Genomic DNA, 26,752 nt, shown 5'->3' with positions numbered 1-26,752 from the left:
TAGGCGAACGTGCTCCTCATGATTTAATGTTACATACAGTTGTCTACTTATATGTTCTACATGAAAATTTGTAATGCCACAACGTTGTTGTCACATCCGTTCAACTTGATAAACAGTTTCAACTAACCTTCGTAGTACTTTTCATTGTGAAAAAATATTCTCAATTCAATATGTATATAGAGCAAACGTTGTCTTCGACAATAGTTTTGGTGACTGATATTTTCAACACAAAGAAAACACTTACCACGCTTAATGTTTTTCATTCTGTATATATTTCTCATATCTTATTTCAGCAGACCCAACGTATTCATTCTCTTGCTGGCAAACAAGGTTAAGTTGGGCAAGCGCAGAAAACGCGAGAAGTAGGCTGTGCCCGGCAATGAACAAACCCATTTGGTTTGTGAAAGGTAAATGGAGTAAATGTTGACTAGTCCATGTGCATTGCGTGACGATGAAATTGATTCCGCACGTAAGAGACTGGCCACGCGCTTCACCTGACGCACTACACTTGATCGCAGATAACCAGGGGTCCCTTCGCTCACAATGGCAAGCGCCAGTAGGCAGCACTCATAGATGCTAATACGGGCCACCTGTCAGGTCGGTGCTCAACTTATCCTTGTTTGCCATGTATAATACATGTATACTAACTCAATGTTTGTTGGCTTGAAGTTGTTCAATGTCAGACACTTTACACAAAACACACACACACACACTCACACACACACACATAAATAAATAAATAAATAAATAAATAAATAAATAGAAAGTGATTAAGATATTGTTATGTACAGAGAGCGTAAATGCTTCTCATCCAAGTCATCCATATGTTGTTATCGTTTCTTACACACGGAACGGTGGGACAGCTCGTCGCTTCGAAGTCCCAAGTTCCCCACATGGGTACAATGTGGGAAGTTCATTTCTAGTGTCCTCCGGTGTGATGTTGCTAGAAAATTGCTAAAAGCGGGGTAAAACTATACTCGCTCAGTCATTTAGACAACGTATAGTGGTAGCTGTCCAACATCATTCTTAAAGGAAGGAGGGAGGAGTGAATGAACTCCGTGGGATTACAGTGTAGACTTGGCCGTTAGCGATTCCCCACTTCTCACTACAACCGACTAATGTGGATCGGGTGTTAGACGTCGTGTCATAGGTCGTGACGTACGTGCATATGAGTTGGATTACTTGGATCACTTCTTAAGTTAACAGAATATACATATACAATACAATAAAGCACAAATGCACGTGATAATAATCATGATTCTATATCGTCACTGGTATTGTTACTAAGGGCTGTGTAGAACTGAGCTCCGTTTTACAAAACGATCTTAGCGTTAAGACACTCATAACTTCCAAGGTCTAACAAAGACTTAAGACGGATTATTTCTTGTATGCTAAGTCCCGTTCAACTTACTCTAAGTATATGTACTCAGTACGAACTGGAGGCAAGCAGGGCTCATACCGCGGGATAATCGATAGCCCTTTATCGATTTAAATCATTCATGTCCGTTTAAAAGCTAGTCAGAGACTCTTTAGGGATCGAAAGACAGGATTATCCACGATTTAAGCCTTATCGTGCAGACTTAGCGGGGTTATTCCACAGGTTCAACAACTCTCATATGTTTAGACGCTAGTATGATGAAGAGGGGCACTTTTCACAGATCGACAAGTTATTTTTGTTGCAACAGATGCAGCGTTCCAGTACAGAAACGAAGCAATTAACCTAGCAAAGCACTTGTTTGGTGACGGCAAAACTCTGAAAATCAATACTCTAAATGACAAAGTTATAATGCACAGTATAACCTCATTATTCCGGACACCCCTTCTAAAGACACCTACTGTTGTGTTATACATGTATGCATTTAGAGTCAAGGGGGCGTTTGGTGTAGCCTGGTGGTTCAAGCGTTTGCTCACCACGTCGAAGACCAGGATCGATTCCCCATATTGATTTAATGTGTGAAACTTCACTCACTTGTTACAGTCAGGACGACAAGACAACATCTACACAAGGTGATTCAGTGACTTTTTATGTCAACCTCTCATGAGTTGAAAACGGCGCCCCTTTCAATAAGTATTGCTAAAAGCGGCGTAAAACTAAACTCACACATCTAATAGAAATAGATGTTGTCACTGAATCGCATACACGTACTAGGCTATATTGAAATTTGGACGATTACAAGAGATAATAATAATATGGACACTTAAATACATCCAAACAAATATGTTTCCTTTACGCATTCCGCTACTTGGGAATTAATTCAACCATACGTTAACATGAAAAACAATGACAGTGAGACAGGAATGATTCAACATTTAATTAAGAGGAGTGAGGAGTTAGATGATAATCCCATAAGGCTGAAAGGCTGTTAGTGTAACCGTACTGAGTGAGTTTACTTTTATGTTTCACTCAGCAAATATAGTAGTTCAGAACTGGTTTACGTGACATATCGAATCCCAAAGGATTTGAAAATGTGTACTTCAGGTTGCATGTTGCGGTATTTCAATAATATGACGGCGGTCTGTATATAATCGAGAGTGAACACTTACCTATGAGAGTTCGATGACATGCACAACAAAGACAGAGAGCGAGACAACCCGACCTCACTGGTGGCATTACGACAATGTTTTATATGTCCCCCAGAATCGATCTCTGATCTGAATGACATGGCGGACGTGTTGATGTTATAAACACCCACTGGCACACTCGCATGTCTAACCAAAGTCTACGTCCTGCTTAACGGTGACTATACATTCAACAAATACGAATGATGTACTCGATGTTGATGTATTGAATACAGGCGTAACAGTTGTGTATTGACTTATTCAGCCTAATAACGTTAACGTGTTGATAATGTTTGTTATTTCTTGGCCAAATGTCACTTTTGTATATATTATTTCTTTTACGCAACAGTTTATATTTCGTTTTCCTAGTTCAAGTTTAAGAATAATGAGAATTTAAGAATTTTAATAAGAATATACGAATATTAACCAGAACAAAAGAATAGAAATGATACTTTATGAGTAATAACAACTGAAGAATAATGATTCAAAGAAGTTAAGATTCAAAACGACAGTTTGATGGTAATAACACTAATTAAAAAATGATGGTACGAGTTCTGTTCGGCGTTCACGTGTATATCTAACTACATATCCATAAAAGATTGTAGGTATGCGTTCGGGTCAGTGTGATCATACATGCCTATTAAAGACGGAAGTACATCCCACCCTATCGCTATACACGAACATATAACATGCCACTTGTGACTTCCCTCGGGTAATAGGTTAGACCAACTGTGACCCACACCTGAACAGCTAGGCCGTTGTTGCCCTTGAATGGGGGAGTTATCGCAAACGTTAGCACGGCTGTTGAAATACTCAAGCTACCTCCCTCCCATAGCATACCACGTGGCCGTAGGTCGATCATCTGTGACGTCACGTGACCAGTTCTGAAATCTACATCTAACAGAAACGGGTACTCTGCACACGACTGCGTCACAGACCTGTCATTCACCCAAATAGGTAAGTGATCTTGTATCGGCTTCTGTTTGACGCTATCGTTTGTGCTTATCATCTAATGTTCGTGATGGTCCTTGCAGCTGCAGTTGTCTTAGGACCATACAGAAATATATTGATTGAGAGTTGCATTCTTTCCGTCCACCGACTACTGAGAGATTGCAGCGGTCATAACATCTCGTCTCCATAGTATCTATGCGTTTGACCGCCGATCTTTTCACCGAGACAGTAAACCGGTTTTGTCAATTATTCATACCAACTACAGTCATGCATGTAGCGCTGTCTATGTCATCGCCATAACCAGACAGGGCTATAGGTTATGTATTACACGTTATATCGAGGAACATTGGTAGAGAAATAGAGGAGGGGTGCATATATATTTCCTTGGATGTTTGGGATTAGTTGTCCTCAAACTGAGGTAGGTGTATGTTACGGGTGATGTGGATAAAATTTTGTCGATTATATGACTTCTACGTTTTGCGCATGACCATATCCTACGCGGATCTAGAATCACACGAGCACGCCCCATCGGTAGGTGTGGGTGCGACTTGTTTGAAGAGGTCTCACGAAGCCAGGAAAGCAGGTTCTGTAGTATGCCCAAATGAGAAGTGTTGTTGCTCACTCATGCTTGAAGCTTAGCCAGCAAGTTGCTTTCAACATATCGACCGCTACAATAGACTGAACCGAGTTTGAGGAGTAATAGCCGCGGGGCTGGCTGTACAAGATGATTGTGTTGAGAATGCACAGACCATTAAATACTGAACATTAAGCAATGTTACCGCGCTCCTTGTTATGTCACAGTCTAAGTCAAAAGACATCGGACCATGGAAGTAAAACGCTTAGGGTGGGATTAAAGTAAGAAAGGAAAAGAAGTATGCGTGGGTATGTGATTTGAATTTTTGGAGGGGCATGGTAACCTTCAAGCACTTAAAACAGTTCGACCCGTCTATTTCGACAATAGTGCATATAACTGTCGTCCCAAGTAGCGCACTCTAGGGGTTCGGGGACTGTATTTGTAAATGATGTCGTGCATGTAGTAGATGTTGTCCTCAAGGATGTGGAGACAGCTGTTTGTTTCTTTGACGCAGAGGCGAATAATGACCAACGTTGAGTCAACAGATGTAGCGAATCAAATTTTACTGTTATTCCGTTTCTATGAAGTCACGTGATAATTCCTTTGAAATAGTGTTTCGTCTTAAATGTAAACTTTACGAATCGAAGGGGAATTTAGCATTGATCCACCGTGGCACGTTGACACGCTAATCTTCCAGGGCAGGATGTAGCATCGGTCGATGTTCAACAGCCATTGTGGACATCTGATACACAAGTAAAATAGAGTCTTCTCTTGTCGCTATACCGAGTGAGTATGCTTTTACGCCCTTTTGTGCAATATTCCGGCGGGGTACACCAGAAATGTGCTTGGCACATTGTAATCATCAAGGTAATCAAACACGGCGTTTGTCATGACGACCGAATGCTTTAACCACACGGTTGCATCACCGCCACCCACGTAAATGTAAGACTTCCACAAACGATTGAAATTTCAATGTTTTCACCACGGTTCACACACGGTCGGTTTAGAATTTGTTATCATCAGCCCATGCTTGTCGTAAACGGGATCGGGTGGGGGCGTGTATTAGGGTGGAGGGGAGAAGACACAAGCACACATGTGCTACACGTATCGAACACTATTTACAGACCGCTGCCATAATAGCCTGAGTAGTGCTGGGTGTGGAGTTTAATAACAGACAAACACGAATCACGTAGGACAGATTAGTTAATGATCTCTATGGAACATATTTAAGAAATACTCGTACCAAGTGGTAATATGTTTAGGATAATACTTTTCCTCCATGTTATATTACAGCGATGAGTCACATCCCGTCTTGTGTTCCTGTCAGTCTTAGTTTGTATCTCGTCTGTCAACCATGAAGCATGTGTCATTGTCAGGCTACACAGAGAGGCGCGTGATGGAGCTTGTCTAGAAGCAGGCTAGATTATGTCAAAGAGAGCCCACCTCTCTTATAAACCACAGGCGTTGTGTAACAGATTACAATACGATGTAAACTTTTTGTGTTACTAATATGGACAGGAAGGTCAAGGACATCTGTTCTTAAATCATGTTGGTCTTTTGTTGCCTATATTGTAGTTTGATAAGTCATTTTTTCTCAAGGCAGAAGTGTAACTTTACTCAACAGAGGTCGTCTTCTTCATCTATTGCTTATTACGTTGTAGACTGGCAAAGTTACGTCATTAGTTAGTTACGTCAATTGTAGTCGTAGCAACTGTCTATAGAGGTCTTAAGAAGTAGCTTTGAAACTAATTGTAAGCGTTCTCAGTAATAAATGGCCAATTTGGAACCATCTCAAGCATAGCGCATGGTTTTATTGCTACAAGAGGCTTAAAACGAAACTCACTCTCTCAGGCACTACATATTTTCATTTTCTTTGTCAGCAATATTCCAGTTATATGCTAGCCGTGTGTGAATAGTCGATTCTGGACCAGACAATCCAGTAATCAATATCATCAGTATAGATCTACGCATTTGGAATACAATGAAATGTGTCAACCAAGTCAGTGAGCACCCGATCTCGTTAGTCGCTTCTTACACCAGGAAGAAATAATGACCAGAATATTGAAAACATGACTCGTAAACATGGCATGAAGACATGCTTTAACCTTGAGAATATTACACTGAAGTGCAGAGTTTGAAATGGGAATAAGAAATTATGGTTATTGAAGACAGTATTTATGGTTGTAATCAATTCCAAGCGAACAATAGTTACATCTGTAATACCTATGTAATTATCATGTAATCAGATTACAAGTAATCCAGGTAAAGCTCAGGTTGAAGCCTCTCTTGATGTGTGTCTTGAAATTGCGGTTACAGGCAGAAAATGCGACACAATAGGGCATAAAATGTAATACATTCAAGCCATTATATGACATAAACATGTTTCTATTTATTTATTTATTTATTTATTTATTTATTTATTTATTTATTTATTTATTTATTTATTTATTTATTTATTTATTTATTTCATAACGTACATTTGATACACCTTTTCTGGCTGAGATACGATTCTGACGTCATGGAGTGTGGAGTGACTGATTGACGTGTTTGGTCATTACTTTTTCCTCTGGAAAACATTGCCCAGAACAGGGAAGTAGTGTTATAGAACTAGTGTTATAGAACGCTCTGTCGCAAAGCGTAAATGTTTCTTCACGCCCAAATACGGCAGGTGTCAAATCAAAAACGATGTCAGTATACAGGTGGAAAACTACGACCAGGAAGATATGTGCTCGTGTAGCTGCACCTTTTGAAATATGATAATGTTTGCTCAAGATGTTTACTTTTTATGTTTCTTCTAAATGTAGCACAAACTATGGAATCCTAGAAGGGACATAAACCACTGTCGCGTTGTCACTCCTTTTGTAGAATAAGGATCATTATTTACAGTCTAAGTGAACTCAGTACTTTTCGTTACACTCCACTGCCGAGTCTAACAAAACCTAGTAGGAGGTCGCGTCAGGTTACCTTTGAGCGACCTAACGTGAGAAAGCCGAACGGGTTTAACCAATCAGACAACGACTGCTGTTTAGGGTTTGGTGGTACCTAATAGAATCGTTAGTCACTGACACTGATCCACAAAAAAAAAAACCCGAAAATCCGCAGTTGGTGATCCACAAACACAGGAATCTGACCTGCAGTATGTATGCTTATAGCGTTTTTAGATGACATGGTTACCATTAGCTAACATTTCCATAAGCTGACATTCTTGAATATTGACAAAACCATTATTTTCAGCGACTGTTTATACTCACTGGTGACAGTATTGTAGAGTGTTCCATGTGCATTACCCGGTACCGATGGTATGGAAAATAGCATTCGGTATCGTTCGGGTACAAACCTTTCCGATGTAAAAGTTCAAATGCTATGTAGGAATGTCCACTTTCGCGATTTGGTAAGCTGAGTTCTGATTGGTCAATCTCAAAGGTTACATGACCTCCCCTCTAGGTTTTGTTACACTCGGTAGTGGAGTATAACGAAAAATACTGAGACTAAGCTTACTTAGACTGCAATATTTAAATCGTGACAATGAAGTATCTGGCTAAAATGTTGTGCTGTCGCATTATCCTGCTTGTTTTTGTTGGCCGTAACACAACAATGTTCCTTCTGGGATTCCATAACATCTAGGCGTACGCGACCACCGTCCTCGCTATGTTGACGTAATCTCTTTCACAACAGACACGTGTATATTTGCATTTATTATAGTGACAATATGTAGATATTTGTAACAGGGTTAACAAGTATGCAATTCTTATTGAATAAGTAAGAACATTGCCAAAGCTGGCTCAAAAATGTCATGACGTCATAATGCCTCTTTTTGAACACTACATTATGACGTCATGAATAGTTCATAACGTAACAAACTTATGCTGTCCTTTTACCTTTTTTTAATAATAACATTGAGTCATATGTAGTTAGAATTATCTGGAGGTACTTCCCTATAATAGGCTAGCATAATGTATATTTTGCTCTTCCTAATGTTTGATACTGAATCATTCGAGAGTAAATATCTCTTTTTGATACCATGTGATTCTTAAAATAGTTGGTGTTTAGGAGGTAATAATAACTTTTAGTAACTGCACATGAATATCGTGCTTGAATGCACAGCGTCACCTACACATAAGAAAACCACATTTTGAATTACTGCTTGCATGAGTGAAACTTCCTCTATGGACACATATAGCTTTATGAGGTTTCCTTTCTAAACTTGTGTTTCTTTAGCTGGCCAGTATATATATGCTCATTCCTTTCTCTGTCTACATTGCGGAAAATTCCTTTGCTTTAGGATACGTAAACCCCATGGCTAGAGAATAATTTACGCGAATTATTGTTAATCACAACATGGAACTGTTTGTCCTTAAATAGGTACCAAATAGTTTATTTCGTACTAAGAACATGATGAATGAAACAGTTATTTTTTTCTAAGCAGTATTCACTTCGACTTAGAAGGGTGATGTTGAACCTGCATTTATCTTCTGGGAAAACAAATTCTATATGGAAAAATCAATTTTGATTCATCGTCAGAGGTTAGGAAATCATACGATTCGACACAGGTGCGACTTCGACATATCAGAGTTCGACACATTGGTGTTCAGCTGTATAGATAAGGAGAGTATCAAAGACCGAATCTCCATTCTCTAGTAAACACTGTAGATCCGCCTGTTAGAGACAAGGTGACTATACTCGCGCGGTTTTGATGCAGGGGACACAAACAGACGAAGCTTGTTACCAGCTGTATCCAGTACAGCGCCAATTCAAACAGGATTATTTATTGTCATATTGCTTTCGGGTATTCTATGTAGATATGTCATAAATGTTTCTAAGAGGCGTCTCCTTTACAAAAGTCTACGCACTCTCATATCGGCCTTGAAAAAGGAATTCACATTTTAGCGATGATAAGAGACCGAGATATGGTGACAGTCCCGGTTGATGGCGAGTGGATGGGTGTTAGAGGTTTGTACGTTACGGTACAATCATCATTGTGTTAAGCTTTGATAAGTCGAATCTATGGTTGTTTCGAATTAAAGTGTTGTTGCAGCGCATTTCTAGTATAACAAAACTTGTTCTGTTGTGACGAACCTTGGTTATCTCGAAGTATTTACGTAGGTCCCTTCGACAGAATGGTGTTTGATTGCATCTGTTGTCACCAACAAACTACTCCATGTTTTCTTAAGTAGAGGAGCAGTGGGATAGCCTAATGGTTAAATCGAGCGCTGGACTCAGAAAGCCCGGGTTTGAATGCCAACATGAAGTACAATGTGTGAAGCTCAGACAGTTGGTAATTTGCCAGTATGTTAACATCCAACAATGATCATTGTCTGTTTCTTGGGATTTATCTGGTTCCCATTCAGTCACTTAAGACCGCCGTGAGGGCAGCATCTGACACCCAAAACAATGAGTGAGTGAGTTCAGTTTTACGCCACATTCAGAAATATTCCAGCTATATGGCGGTGGTTTGTAAATAATCGAGTTTGGACCGGACAATCCAGTGATCAACAGCATGAGGATCGATCTGAGCAATTGGGAACCGATGAGGTGTTCTAAGTCAGCGAGCCTGACCACCCGATCCCGTTAGTCGTCTCTTACGACGGTCGTCTTTGAAGGAAAGCATATATGTAGCTGAAGGCTTCACGGTTCCCAAAAGACAGTATGCATCCATGTTTGAAGCTGGAAATGAAACAAACAAACAAACAAACAAAAAATGTACCTGTTGCATATAGACAGCTAATCATATATTAACCCAGGGATTCAAAACAAAACACCCGTTTATACATATAATTCGTTTAATCGTTGTACTTTCGAGCGGTAGACAGACATGTTGCTGGTGCACATTTTGCTCTGTAACCAAAAAGCGTGCGTACATCTTGTATGACGTTTGGTTAGAAAACTATTGCATGATACTACTGTTGTTGTACACGGCTCAGTGTTGTACTGTCATCGACCTTGTACAAATACGCATGGTTGTGTTGCATGTGTATTATGAAATGCTCCGATATGGTACTGAACTACGATACACTTGAACGGGGCCTACGGTGGGAGGTTAAGCAATTGACCTGGGGCTCCTTTCACAAAGCAACCTAAGTCAAAGGTAACCTTAGTCCAGTGTTAAGGCTGACCTTAGTAAAGGTTGCTTTGTGAAAGGAGGTCCAGGACGTCGAAATTAAGATCTTAGAGTTACGTCCATTAGGCTTATCTGGATACGTTTCTCGATTATCAGCATAATACACGGGAAAGTCTAAGACTTGCATCAGATCAGGCTGTCCTCCTACGTCTGTCAATCTTGCCGTGATATAGTTGGCAATACCTTCCATGGCTGTAAAACCAACTCACAAACAGCTTGTTTGTTTGATTGTTTTGTTTGTTGTTGACACATTCAACAATTTTGCAGTGATATGACGGCTCACCAGAAATCCAGTGATTGACATCGTGAGCTAACGGGATCTCATGGTCAGACGCACTGACTTGTTATAAAGATGTCATCGTATCCCAGTTTTGAAAAGTTTTGTTCATGATGTCTATCACTGGAATCTCTAAGGTTGAATTAATTCCAGGCTGCCGCTCGTAAATTGTTGACTGCAGTTTTAAACATTAAACTAAACAATAAACAAACTCCTTATATTTTTGTTATCCCAGGTCAGATCAGTTTTAGCATTGCCATAAATAAAATATCTAACTGATAAGAAAATCGGGAACAAAATCTCCTTAGCAGGTATGTCGATTTGTCCGAAGAACCTTAATTGATCGACAGTATGCCCTCAGGATGTCAGGCATCGCTAAACACGACAGACATGCTTTATATTGACTGGTACAGTTAAACCAGGTCATTCGGAGTGATGTGAACTTATGGAATGTCTGTGAATGCACTCTCACACTTACTGTCTGTGGTATGGTCTGTTTAAGTTAACGATATTGCGATTTACCTTACTTGTCCTTCATAGATTTAAACCGATGCAAACGATCACAAAACCTGCTTTCAAGCTACATATCTACCATGAGACCGTATCAGAGAATCTACAGACGTATTTCCTCGCCTGCAACAAAGTCTCGTTTCACGCATCGGTGACGACTAGCCGTGAAAAGACTCAACCTGATATATACCTGGTGATTTCAAGACGTCATCTCACTAACGTCGATAAATAGAGCACGACTGGCCTCAGACACACATCCTTGTCCAGGGCTGGTGTCGTATTGACCTGAGCCCTTCGGGCGTTCTCAGTGTGGATATGATTTATGAAGCTGAAGTGCAAAACTCTGTTAGCCAGTAACACTGATAACGTGTTTTTGACGTTATAGATAATGTTTGGGCGAGTTTGGTCGACAGGGAGACGGAGGATGTGGTTGACCACGTCGGGTTTGAACGTGCATGCGTATGTGCGTGTATGAGTTGGGGAGGAGTTCAGAAGGGCACTGTTTTGGGACTTGGTGTGGAGTGATCTTGACATGACCCAGGAATCGTCATATTGCATAAAAAAGTAAAAGTTGTGTTAGTGCATGTTAGAACAAACCTGTCGATGGGGGCTTGAGTTATACAGCATATTGTATCATCCAACGTCAGTGTGAGAGGATCGAGACGGAGCTATGTGTCAAGTATATCCAATTATAACTCACCAAATGTCAAGTCTGTATCCATCCCTGGTTAAATCATTAGACACGCCTTTTCCGATAACGTTTTACAAAGCTACATTCTACTTCTAAAAATAATTCCAAGTCGATACAAAACCAGCTGCTTCACAAAACTTTTTGTGCTAACATGAAGAAGAATGTTTAAAAAGTATAAGAATTTCACATTTTACTTCCCCATTTTCCACATCCATTTTGTACGTTGCGAGATCTAATTGACAGTCACGTCAGTGGGCAGTGAAGATAGTTTTCACCGTAGAGTTTACTGTCCGCACGTTCACATATCAGTGCTTGTGAATTGCCCTCGGAAAACATAACTTTCAGATCACAGGCTGAGATCTTTTTGCGTTCGGCTGTAAGAATAAATCAAATGAGTTTGATATTTTACCATGTTTTGACAGTCTATAGTAAATCACACCAAGCGCAGGTGTGTCAGGTGTGATGCAAGTGGTACACCCGATAATTGATAGGAGCATGTGGAATCGTAAAACATGGTATATAATTAACACTTTAATAAGGACGCATGGGTGATAACCGTGTTAATGTTGGACTCTCTAATGAGAACCTGTGTACAGCATACCCCGATGGACGAACTGATCAGGCAACAACAAGCGTCAATTTTTGTGGGATATGACTTCGATGTGTGCAAAGAGATCGATACTTGGCCATCTGGAGATCTGCTTCAGTCAGGGCAGACACTGATCTACATGTGTCTGGGCGGGAGGACCTAGGAGCAGGAGGGTGTGGATGCCATGGAGGAACGTATTCCATGGGGAAAATCGATTCCCATTATCGACCTTTTTGACTGGATTTATCTGTCAGCTTCTCAGCCAGTCTGCCTGAGACCGCCAGTGTCCGCTGTGGTCTGTTTACAGTCTGACCTTTTCTGTCTGTGGACTAATACCCAGCATTCTGTTACGCATTTATTAGGTCTTTGAATGTCATTTAGAAGTGAAAATACATAAGAATGAAGATTTTTATGGATATCAACTTCTTTATGAGAGAACACAACGTTTCGGAGTTAATGCTTACTCCTTCATCAGGTGATTTATTAGTCTGAATGTCTGATTGGCAGTGGGACTGACAAGACGAAAATCTATATTCTGCGTGAGTAGTTACTTTAGCTATGTCGGTCTTCACCATCAGATGTGGCCTATGTGTACGTCCGCCTCCATTACTGGATACCGGATTTACCCTGCTTGGCGTAGGAGCCGGGTGAAGGGAGTGGTAGATGCGAGTTTGGTTTCACTCACCGTATCCCCACGACGTGTATCTTTGATAACTAACAAAACCAATGGCTTACCTGGGCCTCCTTTCACAAAGCACTAAGGTGATCATAACGCACGAAAAAAACCTTAGTGCAATGTTAAAGAGTGGGAGTTAAGGTTTATTCCTAGCAAAGGTTGCTTTGTGAAAAGAGCCCCAAGCCCGTGTCAAGATCCCGGCAGTCATATGTCATTAGATTGTCCAGACGTCATCATTTACAGACCGACGCCACATCGCTGAAATATTGCTGTGTGCAGCATTAGATAATTAAGCAACCAGTATATATCCAAAGAAGGTTCACAGTTCCTAACGCGGTTTCAGTTTCACTCTCATGTACTTGTATAAATACAGTCGCCTTTATCGAATACATGTGACCATTCAATGATCATACAGATGGTTGCTGGATTGTCTCGATTATTTACAGACCGCCGCCATATCGCTGGAGCAATGCTGAGCGCGGCTTTAAACAACCAACCAACCAACTAGCCTGGTCACGCGATTCCGGTAGTTTCATTGCGGCCAACCACTGATTTACTTGCCAAGATTTCGATACTTACACACGGAGTGATGTGGCTGAAAGATTGCTGTCTGGGGTGTCAGATCTTTGCTTTTTGCTCACTTTCTATTTTGGTACAATGATGTATTGCCTTGACGACCACCAATGGCAATCACATGAAAATATTCGTGATTAATGTAAACATTGTCTACTGGCCACCTTTCCGAAATATCTCAGGACAGAGTACTCTTACGCGATAGAAGGTTTCGCACGACTTAATTCTAATGTGTACCATTGCGAAGTGAGTGAGCTTAATTCTACGCCGCTTTTAGCAATATTTTGGCTGAAACCAGAAATGGGCTTCACATATTGTACCCATGTGGAGAATCGAACAATGATGTTCGGATGACGAGCAAACGCTTTAACCACTAGGCTATCCCTACCATTTCGGATCCAAATGCATTTGGGGAGTTGAGGTTCTCGTCGTCACGCCAACATCCCAATTAAAGGTGGGATCGAAGCACTATCCTATGTGCATGTGTAGTGTCAATACTAATACGGGTCTGCATCATGAGACACTATTTAGGTTAAAAATAATTCTATAAAATAATAACAATATTCTCACAAATAACCGATAACCTGTAAATAAGGTTGTTATACCGGTGTTCGATTGCATCAAGCTAACAATTAAAGGTCCTGCCAGAACTGTAATGGAATCTTCAATGTTGGGACCCGTGAAGGTCCCAGGGTAGAATAGGCCTCCAGCAACCGATGCTTGCCATAAAAGGTGACTATGCTTGTCGTAAGAGGTGACTAACTGGATCGGGTGGTCAGACTCACTGACTTGGTTGACACATGTCATCGGTTCCCAGATCGCAGATCGATGCTCATGTTGTTGATCACTGGAATATCTGATCCAGACTCGATTACTTACAGACCGCCGCCATATGGCTGGAATATTGCTGAGTACTTCGTAAAACTAAACTAACTCACTCACTTCAATGTTGGACTTCTGAATTCTGAAACAAAATTGTAACGAATAGTCAGGCACAAACGTAACGGGATCGCACAGAAGTATTTCGTCTTCGAAATTAGCATTCGCATTCGGGATTGTTCCTTTAAACTGTGACACATGGCTTCTTATCGTATTTGTGTACGGTTACAGTGACCTAATTCCTAGTCAGTTTAAATTGGCAAGATTAGTCCAAACCTCAACCTAGATCCCAGAGCGCATGGCACATGTATTCCAAGTACGGCGTGCCCGAATGAACGCTTTGGGAATTAATACGAGTTCTTTGAGTGCTCATCAAATTCAATTCAAAAGAGCGCGTACTGATAAATTCAATATTTGTCCAATGTTGATTACTGCGAAAACGCTTCTGAAAGACATCCCCAAGACCTGCCAATTCTCCCAGACCCAGAAAGCATGTCTCATGCGAAATTCCTCTGTTCATCTGCAAGTGTGTTGACAATTCTAGAGCACGGTGCCATAGGGTCTGCTGGGTTAGCACTCATTGATCAGGGATGGTTCTGTTCAGTACAGTCCGACCACATTATGGCGTCTTGCGCTGTACGGAAGCGTCCCTCAGACTGATGTAGGTTCCTGTGCAAATAGTCGGGTCGAACTGTACATTCTGAGGATGATCGGTTATTGAAGAATAGGTGTTGCTGGGTCATGACATTACTATACATGTTACGGGAACGGTAAGCGTTTGAGTGAGTGAGTGAGTGAGTGAGAGAGTGAGTGTAGTGAGTGAGTGAGTGAGTGAGTGAGTGAGTGAGTGTAGTCTTACGACGCACTCACCAATATCTATATGACGGTGGTCTGTAAATAACTGAGCCTGGATCAGACAATTTAGTAATCGACAGGATGAGTATCGATAACATACGATAACATGGTCAGCCAAGTCAGCGAGTCTGACCACCCGATCCTTTTAGTCGTATCTTCCAACTAGGATGGGTTACTGAAGAGCAATTCTAACCCAGATTCTCACAGGTCGGTACAGGTTCGAAGCTATACATTGTGAGAAATACCAATTCACGCTTGTGTGAAACTGAAGGATTTATAAGTCTTGGGCCGTCAGAGACGGTTGGTTGTATCATACAGTTATTAATGTATTATTTAATATTGTCCTGTCTCGAAAAAGATCCGTCTTCGAGACTGTATATTGGTGCTGAGTGAATCGTAGTTTTTTGTTTCTGGTGTATATTCAATCCCGAATTCGGTTCCTTGAATTGTAACCGTCCGTTTAACCAAAATGACAGACGAAAAGTTTGTTTATAGTAACAGTGTTCTCAGTCTGAAGCTTTGACACTTTGATAAAAGGAACTTGATTTTAATTAGTTCCTTTTTCGTTCACCTCGTACGTTATGACTATCAGAATTCCCGGAACAAAATATGATGGCCAGAAAAAATGATTAGAATTTATTCTTCAGCAATCCATATTTGTAAGATTCGATTATCGGGCTCGCTGACGAGGTCATGTATTCCATCGTATCCCATATTCATTGATCCATGATATCAATCACTGGATTCTGTGACTTATAGATAACATGCTGCCACCATAAAAGCGAAATGCTGTTTAGCACGGCATTAAACAGCAAATCTGACAAAAAAATGATTTTGAAGGTTAGAGGCTCTTCTTCTGTGTGTTGATATCTTAAGTACACAAGCGTGACTTCCGTGGTTTAGTGAGGAATTTTACACTCATGATCCTCCTCGCGGGTTTCCTGCGCATATGTCACTTCTATGAGATGTATCAATGGCATGTCCACTTTGTCCCCTTTGTTTTTGCATCCAATCTCTGCAAATTTATCTCTGTGGTATTTAATCATAGAGATTGTTGACAAATGCTGATACGAGATTGAAGATTAGTATGTTTGGGGATTTTGTTTAACGCTGTTTTCAGCATTCACGACAGCAGAGTATGATGATATACAGTCACAAACAACGCAGGATGTAGCGATATATAGTCATAAGCAGGGATCTGGTATGGTGATATACAAGCATCAACGGCAACAGGGTGTTTTGATTTACAGTGATAACAGTGATAAACAGCAATAGGGTATGGTGATATATAGTCATAAACAGCAACAGGGCATGTTGATATACAGTCATGAACAATACAGGATATAGTCATAAACAGCAACCGGGTATGGTGATATACAAGTATAAACTGCAACAGGGCATGTTAATATACAGTCATAAACAACACAAGATAAAGTCATAAACAGCAACAGGATATGGTGATATGAAAGCATCAACAGCAACAGGGTATGGTGTTATACAGTCATAAACAACACGGGATGTAGCGATATATAGTCATAGACAGGAACAGGCCTAGGGTGTGGTGATATACAGTCATAAACAGCAACAGGGTAGGGTGATACGCAATCATTCAAAATAACAGGTGATGATGATACAGGCCACTCACACCAACACAAACTCATTTTTTCACACACTACACTAAATTATCTGTCTGTGGTTTATAGAATCTCTTACAATTACGTGCAAAAAATATTGCTCCACAAAAAAATGATACAATTTGGATTGAATGGATTTTACCATTGCTTATTTCGATGTAATCAACAATGATCTTTAATTTGTCAATTTTCATACTGGTGTATTAAAACTGAAAGCATTCGCTCAGGGAATTAAGAGAATGACGAATTTCTTCAAATATAGTCGTGACTAACTATTTTAGTTTAATATCCAGTGGTGTAGTGTTAATATATAAAAAAATATTATATGTTCAATTGATTATTGTAAAATGGGAATCGCACTGCCTAAGAAACGTACTTGTATACCAGACGCTAAGCTGGATATACAAACGCCCTCTATTGTCTAGACCAATCGATATATTGTACATATTTGTATCAATGGGAACTTCTATAGATTTTCTCTGCCAGCATAGATAGGACACTAGGCGTGGCATAATGAGTCAGTAACGTGTAGTGTAGGGTGGGTAGGGTTGTTTCGTTACACCTTGTCGCTCGTATGTCATCCACATCGCCTTTGATGATTCAAATGTTTATGGTTTGTGAATGATAAGTATCCCTGGTCCGGGTTGTACTTTACTATTTCACGGCATGAATATGTCATATGTCATCATGACATACTATTCAGCATTTGTCATAATCTAGAAGCTATGTAACCTACTTAACACTGCAGGTCTGACTTATCGTTCTGTTCCTGTGGAACATATTTGCCCATAAGCTGGTCGGTAAGTTGATCATTATGTTTTTCACTCGGTTTTCTACTCTGGCCATTTCTCTGGCCCTTAAAATCCCACCCATTCTCCGGTAACCAAACTTGTCTCCACGTTGTTTTAAAATACTTGTGTCGAACAGGAGCTTATCTCTGAGCACTTTTATGTGTTGATCTTTGAAAATAGCCATGTTTGACTTTCTTCACTGCTGCGTCAGTTTGTGGTGAAAGCTGTACTGTCATGTTTTATACTGACAAGTCAACAACTGCAGCTCCTGTTTGTAATGAATGCTATCATACCATGTTTTGTACATTGACTGTTATCTGCTGCAGCTCTGATCTGTAGTGGAGGCTGTCGTGTAACATGTTCTTAGTAGACTGTTATCCACTGCACGTTTGTTATGAGGTTTGTCATACCACGCTTTATAATTAAGCTGTTATCACCTTCAGCTCATATTTGTGGTGAAACTTGTCATACTTCGACTTATAATGAGACTAATATCAACTTCAGCTAATGTTTGTTCTGAGGCTTGTCATACATAGCCTTATAATGAGGCTGATATCAACATGTTTGTTCTTAGGTTTATCATACCATGTCTTATAAGTAAGTTGTTATCAACTTCAGCTCATGTTTGTTGTGTTATTAAAAGGTTGCTATCAACTTCAATTCAAGTTTTTGTGGGGCTTGTCATACCAAGTCTTGTAAAGTTCATCTGAGTTGGGCTTTACGTCACATCGACATTAATCCTGCCATATAGTGACGATGTCATATAACTTCGGCTCATGTATTTTGTGAGGCTTGTCATGTCAGCATTTATAAAGACACTGGTATCACCATCAGCTCATGTTTGTTTTGAGGCCCGTCATTCTATGACCAGTAGCAGGCCAGTTCCTTTCAGAAGTGCATGTTGTCACATTATGCCTGATTATGTTATTAGCCCTGCCCATACCAAATTACATTTTCATTTTGCTGTACAACAACCATTACCTAATATTGTGCCCTTAATTCTCACGTGTGTATATCTGAATCATCTGTTAGGAACACCTCACACAACACGCCACCCAATATTACACACACGCATGTCTAACTCACACCCACGTGTTTCATTCATGACACCACACCACACCACCCCGCCCTGTCAGCGGTATCCTAAACAGTCACGCCCACCCTTGCAATCTGTGGACTAGTATTACATCCACCCTTCCAGTGTTGCTGATCTATGTGTTTTGTGTTGCAGGTTTTCTGGGCTGTTATCATGTCAGGTGAGTACACACCTTGAACCTTGTACTGTATTATATTTACTTATTAGTGTTTTATAAGACACCACTTGAAATCTTGACATAATTTTGTGTATGCTCTGTAATTAGAAATTGATCATGCTTACGCCTTCAGTATCATAAAATCTTCACAATTGTTTCACCAGCATTCTTTGAGCTTATCAAAGAAATATTCACATTTGTGGATAGTTCTCTGCAATAACCAAGAAACTATCTATAAAGCTGTACCTCCCCGTTATCTGCTTAGTTATGCGTCTTCCTGAAGGTCCTGGTTCGAGTCCTCTCATGGGTAAAATGTATGAAGTTTGGTGCCGTGTATCGTGTATGATATTCCTGGAAAACAGCCTAAAGCCATACTCTTTACTTTGATATGTCCCATGGAGAATACTGTCTAGAGTTAATGGGGTGTAATGTACAGAGAAGATATTATATCTACTAGAGGGTGTTCGGGGTAACTATTTCAAAGTCTTAATCTATTACATCTTGCCGATATTATCTTCAGTTGTATATTGGCACCGTTTTTCTCCTGTCAATGGTACATACAGTGATTCCTTCAACCTTTTGTATTGCGAAATGCACTCCCAATCGTGGGTGTGTACAACATACTAAAGTCACTTGGAAACAGACCCGCTTGAAACATTTGTTTCTAAGTAAATCAGCAACGCAATGTGTTTGTCTTTCCTCCATTCAAAAGCCTGTATGTTGCATTTGTCGTGAACATAAATGACATAATTTACATAAATTACATGCCTAAAAAGCACACTAGTGCATTTTTAAAGGTCTGCGTGTCTACTACTACTACTACTACTACTACTACTGCTGCTGCTGCTGCTACTACTACTACTACTACCACCACCACCACTACTACTACTACTACTACTATGTTTGTTGGTTGCTCCAAATGTTGACCCGATTCAAATCAATTCGCCTGCATTCTCAATGCCTGTCATAAGACTGACAATTGTATGGCATGTTAAACTTCATTGACTCCATACCTTCGCACTCTACCACCGGCTTGTCTGTCAAGACTATTTAGCTTACCCCGGAGATAAATGTCACTTTCTGATTGACTGAGCGCTCTTCTATTATTTTCTGTACACCCCGCTTACAAACGATTAACATATTTATGTCCCCGCTGGGAATACCGAACTGTGGGAATCCATTTGATACTTTGTGTTAGTGATTCTTTATCCGGAGTAATTGAGTCTATGATTCAAGGAAATTAACGAATGATTGTGCGAATGCAAATCGATGGAAGGGAGATAACTCTAAGTTTGCTCTTTTTTTCGTTTGTTCGGTTGTTTGTCGTCTGCCAGATTCCTCGTTGTTTGAAAATGTAGTTCCTTATTATGATCCAATACCCGTGCTTCAATCAGTTCAAAATTAACATTTCGGTGTCCATAACACTCGTGCCTTTATCGGCCATATCTCAACGGTTTGACATTCACTGTGATTATACAAATGCGTTAAAAGATGACATAGGTCAACAGATTGAAAAGTAGACAATAGACAACAAAAAGTTATTATAATATATATCTTATCAGTAATATTGTGATTTTTCCTCATCATAATTAATCTCTCAAATTTTCCTTCATACTTTCTTTTTCTTTAGCCATTCATTCATTCCCTCGAACTTGGAATTGTCATCCATTCATTCACTCGACCTATCACGCATGCGCAGCCCAGCGTGATAACTCTTGCAAAACATACTGTTAGCCGATAGTATTGCATAAACTTCCATGATATAAATTCGTTTACAGACCCGTGAAGATCCGGGTTAGAATCGATCTTTAGCAACCGATGTTTACCTTACATAAGGAGCGACTAACGGGATCGAGTGGTCAGAATCGCTGACTTCGCTGACACATGTCATCGCACCCCAGTAGCATAGATCGACGCTCATGCTATTGATCTGTGGATTGTCTGGTCCAGACTTATTTATAAACCGCCGCGGTGTAACTGGAATATTGATGTGTGCAACAGTAATCAACAAACCAACCGATGTGTATCCAAAAGAAGTTACCGATCGCCTACCGCGGTTTAACTTTCACTGCCATGTACATTCTGTGTTTATCGAGTGCATTTGGCTATTCAGTGGCTATTTGGGTCACTGTAAGGCCAGAGAGAGTACGTCAGCTCTAGCCACCGACCGTGTTTGCCGATAAACAGCCGATATTTCAAAAGCAGTACTTATTTCAATAAGCTCACCTGGAGAGAGCTTGTACAATGATATGTCTGAACTGGCTGTTTGTACTGCTCACGACCTGTTGGTGGTCAGGGATTGTATTCATGGATATTTCAGCTCCTCGGTGTATGAATAACCTGATTCTATTTCCAACGGTCCTCTAATCTACATACTTTTCGTCAGAAGCAACTATCAGGATGGGATGTTTAGGCTCGCTTATCTAACTGACAAGTCGCAGTATCCAAATTTCTCAATTCGATGCTCTTGATGTTGATCACGAATTTGGTATATTTTTAACAAACCGCCGCTATGATCCGTAAGTGTATTACTGTTTAACAGCATATCCCTCATTTGTCAACCCCGTGATATCTATAAAAATCTTTTTACACTGAGGAAACAAATAAGATAACCTAAGTCTGAAGTACTTCCTCTGCTGTTCAGTTATCAATATCCGTGTGCAAGTATTCCAGTCAATACCTTTAATCATGAGCCGTGGTATTTATGCATATATCTTCACAGTGCCACGGCTATCGATACATTATCGCGTTGACAATTGTTTTCTTTATGTGTAGTCAGCACACAATTGATATTTCCATACGATATCGACTGCAGTTTCCTGTTCTGATTTGTACCATATGCTCTCGTTTTGTTTTTGAGGAGAAAAATTGATTGCGTTGGTATGTGTTAGTCGCTCTTGTCCCCGCTGTGACAGGATACAGTGACCATTCCGGGAGTTCCCGGGGCCGTCACCGTATGATTGATAGATCGATCCTTATGACGGATTGGAACTGTATAGTGGACTCTCTTTTCGGCTGCTATTCTTTTGATTATTGACATTGGTTTGTCCATTATATATAACCTTTTATGTTGATGACTTCGTTGTTATGTCGCCTATAGAAATCTAGTCTATTTTGAGTCAGGATGCATCAGCCAGGTCAGGGCGTCTGACCCACCCGATCCCATTAGTCGTCTCTGATGAGTAGTGCTGCAATGCCACACTTTCAGCCAAGTTGCTCTGCTTGACAAGCACATACAGTTTAATAAGTCGACTAAATGACAGATATTGAGAATTCTAGCGAATTGATTTGAACAGGGCTAACACTGGCAGCAACTGAAAACATGGTAAATTAGTAGTTGTAGTAGTAGTAGTAGTAGTAGTAGTAGTAGTAGTAGTAGTAGTAGCAGTAGCAGCAGGAGCAGTAGTAGTACATTAGGTGTAGTAGTAGTAGCAGCGGTGATGGTGGTGGATCGTCTTTCCAGCGGTAAACGTACAGATAGAAAGACAGTCTGCGGGACTCTATAGACATATGCTTCAATATTGTCCGCACAGTTATGTGAGGCATGGAGGTGGACTCGCGCCACTTTATCGCTGTTGACACGCTGTTCATAAATGCCAAGCATATATAATATGCGTACAACAGCCGGTACATCGATCTGTCAACATTAACGTTTGTTGGGTAGAGAGTCGATGACAGGTGAACGTCGATCTTGCTCTCTAGAGTTCTCAGTTTAGTTTTACGCCGCTGTTGTCATATTCCAGCAATATGACTGCTCGGGACACAAGAAATGAGCTTCACACATTGTACCCATGTAGGGAGTCGAACGCGGACCTATGTTGTGACGAGCGATCGCTATAACCACTGGGCTACCCCGCCGCCCCTGCTGTCTAGAGACACGAATAATAATCATGGATACTGATAATACTGGTACTCACAAATGACAGTATTGGTTTTGGGGATCTTTTGAAGATAAAATACAGAGTACATAAAATAGCATGCTTTTACGTCGCTTTTAGCATTATTCCAGAAGTATCACGGTAGGGGGAACAGTAAGTCATATATTATATCCCCATAAATCACATATTGTAGCCATGTAGGAACTGAACCCGGGTGTCGGGCGTGACGAGCGAAGGCCTTAACCTCTAGGCTAACCCGCCTCCCCAAAGATGTTAATGAGACGATAGCAGTTGAAAACATGGTGGTATTCTGGTAACCATGGTGATGACAGAAACCGTCCGTGTATGGCTGACTAAGTGCCAGTCCCAATTATTTAATTATTCCAAGCCATATGGAAGTAACACAGATTCCAGTATTAAAAAGACCGTTATAATGTAGACGTTCCTGTTATAATTATATAAAAAACAAGCCTTACCATTCGATATTCTAGTAGCTTCAAGAGAACAATTAGTTGAAATAATCTGCAACAGCTCGACTGTCTGTCGATATTCAAATATCAGCCACTAGCAATTCACTAACGGGAACAGTTGGTCAGACTCACTGTCTTCGTTTGTGCATGTCATAGTAACACAGCTACGTAGACTGACGCATGTGATGTCAAATATACGAACATCCAGTCCGTACTAGATTCCATATTACTGCAATACTGCAGAGTGCACTGACAGTGGATAGGATAGTTACAAGGATAGTACACAAGGAAGTTGTACAGATTGTGGATAGGAGAGTCGAGCAGACAGTAGATAGGGTGATTGTACAGACACTGGATGGAATAGGTGAACAGACAGTAGACAAGGTACTTGTGCAGACAGTGGATAGGAGAGTCGAACGGACAGTAGATAGTGTGATTGTACAGACACTGGATGGAATAGGTTGACAGACAGTAGACAAGGTACTTGTACAGACAGTGGATAGGAGAGTCGAACAGACAGTAGATAGCGTGACTGTACAGACAGTGGATGAGATAAGTGGACAGACAGTAGACAGTGAACTTTTACAGACAGAGGATAGGAGAGTCGAACAGACAGTAGATAGCGTGACTGTACAGAGAGTGGATGAGACAGGACAGACATTAGACAAAGCACTTGTGCAGACAGTGGATAGGAGAGTCGAACAGACAGTAAGGTAGTTGTACTGACAACTGGTAGGATAGAGAAGTAGACAGTGAAGAAATTACGTAAATGGATTATAGACAGGTAATTGTACACACAAATGGATAGGATAGCTAGACAGATAGTTGTCAGAGTAGTTCTACAGATAACTCATAGGATAGTTTGACGGACAGCAGACAGGGTAGCTGTACAGACAAATAATAATATTGTGTGCCAGACAGTGAATTGTTGTGGTAAACATACTCTCCTACTCTGGCGGTGCCTAAACAAGATGTCTTTTCCAAAATGGTGCCTACGGTATTCTGAAGAAACCGAAAATGGCAATACATTGACAGTGAATAAGCTCTGTTGGTCGAGAGTTAAAAGTACAATGCAATCTAAATGCGCATTTGTTAATAAACTATATGGTAGCTTCCCGGAGTGCTGGTTGTTAGTATTATTGAGAGAAATGCATCGTTTATGTTTAGATTAATGTGGCGTGATGTCGTGCCGTTAATATTATGGAACGTTGTGAGGAGTCTCCATCAACTCCTGACCGACTAGACTAACAACTAGTCTCTGAAATGAACATATTTTACTGAAAACGGTCCATACTTTAAAAAATATAATGATGAAATGGAGCCCGAGGCGTTCTTCATTTTCAGAAGCTAAGGAAATCTAGACTTGCCACATTTTCTAGACTTGCGTGGGCTTTCTTAGATATATGTGCCCCTATGTACGCCAGACTACTGACCTACAAACTACCACATAGGCTATGTTAAATTAAGGTTCCCAGCCTATTCAACCAACTTAGAGCCAGTTATTTGTGTTTGTGTTCATACCCAACAGCTGTTCACATCCATTTCACTAGTTGTAATGCAATACCATGTCATCAGCCAGTTGCTTGTGACTAAATGTCGAGAAAGCGGTGCGAGTGTATGCTGCACCAACCAGTGCACGGTATGTGATTATTGGCATTATAATTGATATAATTTCATTGATTTAATGTTACCACGATTATCATCAGAACAATTAATTTATATGTCCCCGACCGTGATCGCCTAAGCAGAACGTAGGAGTTATATCAACGCGTTGTTTATTATGTAGACTAGTTCAAATTGTTTCTGTATTGGTTTATGAAGGTTGTACAGTCAGTGGATAGTTGGGACCTGAGCCTTGCAAGGCATTTCCATAAAATACCCTCACTTTTAACCCCCAGAGTGACCATAACACTTTGATATTGTTGATACATAAACTGTGTATTCATGTGTACATGTTTTATTATGTTCCAGGTTTGAGAAAAGCTAAGAAGTATGATTGGAAGGATTCCAATTTGGCTATGTTTGGTTCTGATACGGAAAAACAGGTCAAGAGTACGTATTGAACCATTTTATTTATTTGGCTGTTGATTCTGTTCCTGTTTTTTGTTGTTGTTTTCTTGTGCTGAGAACAAAACCTATTTCCCTTCGCATTACTACCAACTTGATAACCGGTGAAGATCCGGGTCAGAACTGATCTTCGGTGTGACCCATGCCTGTTGTAAGAGGCGACTAACGGAATCGGGTGGTCAGGTTCGCTGACTTGGTGGACACATGGCATCCAGTTATGTCATATCCCAGTTGATGTTCATGCTCTTGATCACTGGATTTGGAATCCGGACTCGATCTTTTATAGACCGCCGTCATGTCGCAGGGTTATTGCTTAGTGCGGTGACAAACTAATCTCACTTACTCACTCACCAACTTTGTTGATAGACGCAGACACACACGTCCACAACGTTCGCGCACACAGAAGACTCCCCTAATGCCGACTTTTCATAAAAAGTTGAAGTATCCTCTCTATCAGCTTACTTTTTCCTAAAGTACTTGCTGTGTTGATTGTTCTACATCACCAGTTTATGCTAAAAGTCAGATGAAATAGGACGGATGGTGATGAATATCAGTTTTCACACCTCTAAACTGCTTGCTCCGTTTGATGTCCTGCGTCGGTAGGTGATGCTAAGATTAAGATGCAGTAGAAAGGATGGTGGTGAATGTCAATCTTTGAACTTTCTTAATTGCTCTGTTGAATGTCCTTCATGAACAGGTGATATTAAGATTCAAATGCAGTAGGGAGGATGGTGGTGAATGTCAATTTTTGAACTTTCTTAATTGCTCTATTGAATATCCTTCATGAACAGGTGATATTAAGATTCAAATGCAGTAGGGAGGATGGTGGTGAATGTCAATTTTTGAACTTTCTTAATTGCTCTATTGAATATCCTTCATGAACAGGTGATATTAAGATTCAAATGCAGTAGGAAGGATGGTGGTGAATGTCAATTTTTGAATTTTCTTAATTGCCCTATTGAATATCCCTCATGAACAGGTGATATTAAGATTCAAATGCAGTAGGGAGGATGGTGGTGAATGTCAATTTTTGAACTTTCTTAATTGCTCTATTGAATATCCTTCATGAACAGGTGATATTAAGATTCAAATGCAGTAGGGAGGATGGTGGTGAATGTCAATTTTTGAACTTTCTTAATTGCTCTATTGAATATCCTTCATGAACAGGTGATATTAAGATTCAAATGCAGTAGGGAGGATGGTGGTGAATGTCAATTTTTGAACTTTCTTAATTGCTCTATTGAATATCCTTCATGAACAGGTGATATTAAGATTCAAATGCAGTAGGGAGGATGGTGGTGAATGTCAATTTTTGAACTTTCTTAATTGCTCTATTGAATATCCTTCATGAACAGGTGATATTAAGATTCAAATGCAGTAGGGAGGATGGTGGTGAATGTCAATTTG

The 26,752-nt window shown here is 40.3% G+C and overlaps 1 protein-coding gene across 2 annotated transcripts in view; it reads left to right on the top strand.

Moving 5' to 3' along the window:
• The first annotated feature begins 3,270 nt into the window (after positions 1-3,270).
• Positions 3,271-26,752, top strand: part of LOC137296762 (gelsolin-like protein 2) — a 36,774-nt gene continuing 13,292 nt past the window's right edge. The window contains exons 1-3 of one of the 2 annotated variants that reach the window (XM_067828606.1): positions 3,271-3,516; positions 18,909-18,933; positions 25,250-25,330. In XM_067828606.1, coding sequence (XP_067684707.1) covers positions 18,927-18,933; positions 25,250-25,330 — 88 coding nt within the window. In that variant the 5' untranslated portion in view covers positions 3,271-3,516; positions 18,909-18,926. Of the gene's footprint in view, positions 3,517-17,373; positions 17,687-18,908; positions 18,934-25,249; positions 25,331-26,752 lie in introns of those variants that run through there. The other variant, XM_067828607.1, reaches the window with a different exon arrangement.

This window comes from Haliotis asinina, chromosome 9 (assembly GCF_037392515.1).
Source record: "Haliotis asinina isolate JCU_RB_2024 chromosome 9, JCU_Hal_asi_v2, whole genome shotgun sequence".
NCBI lineage: Eukaryota > Metazoa > Mollusca > Gastropoda > Lepetellida > Haliotidae > Haliotis > Haliotis asinina.
Note: the sequence above shows the minus strand (reverse complement) of the source record. Positions and strands in the feature narration are given on the sequence as shown.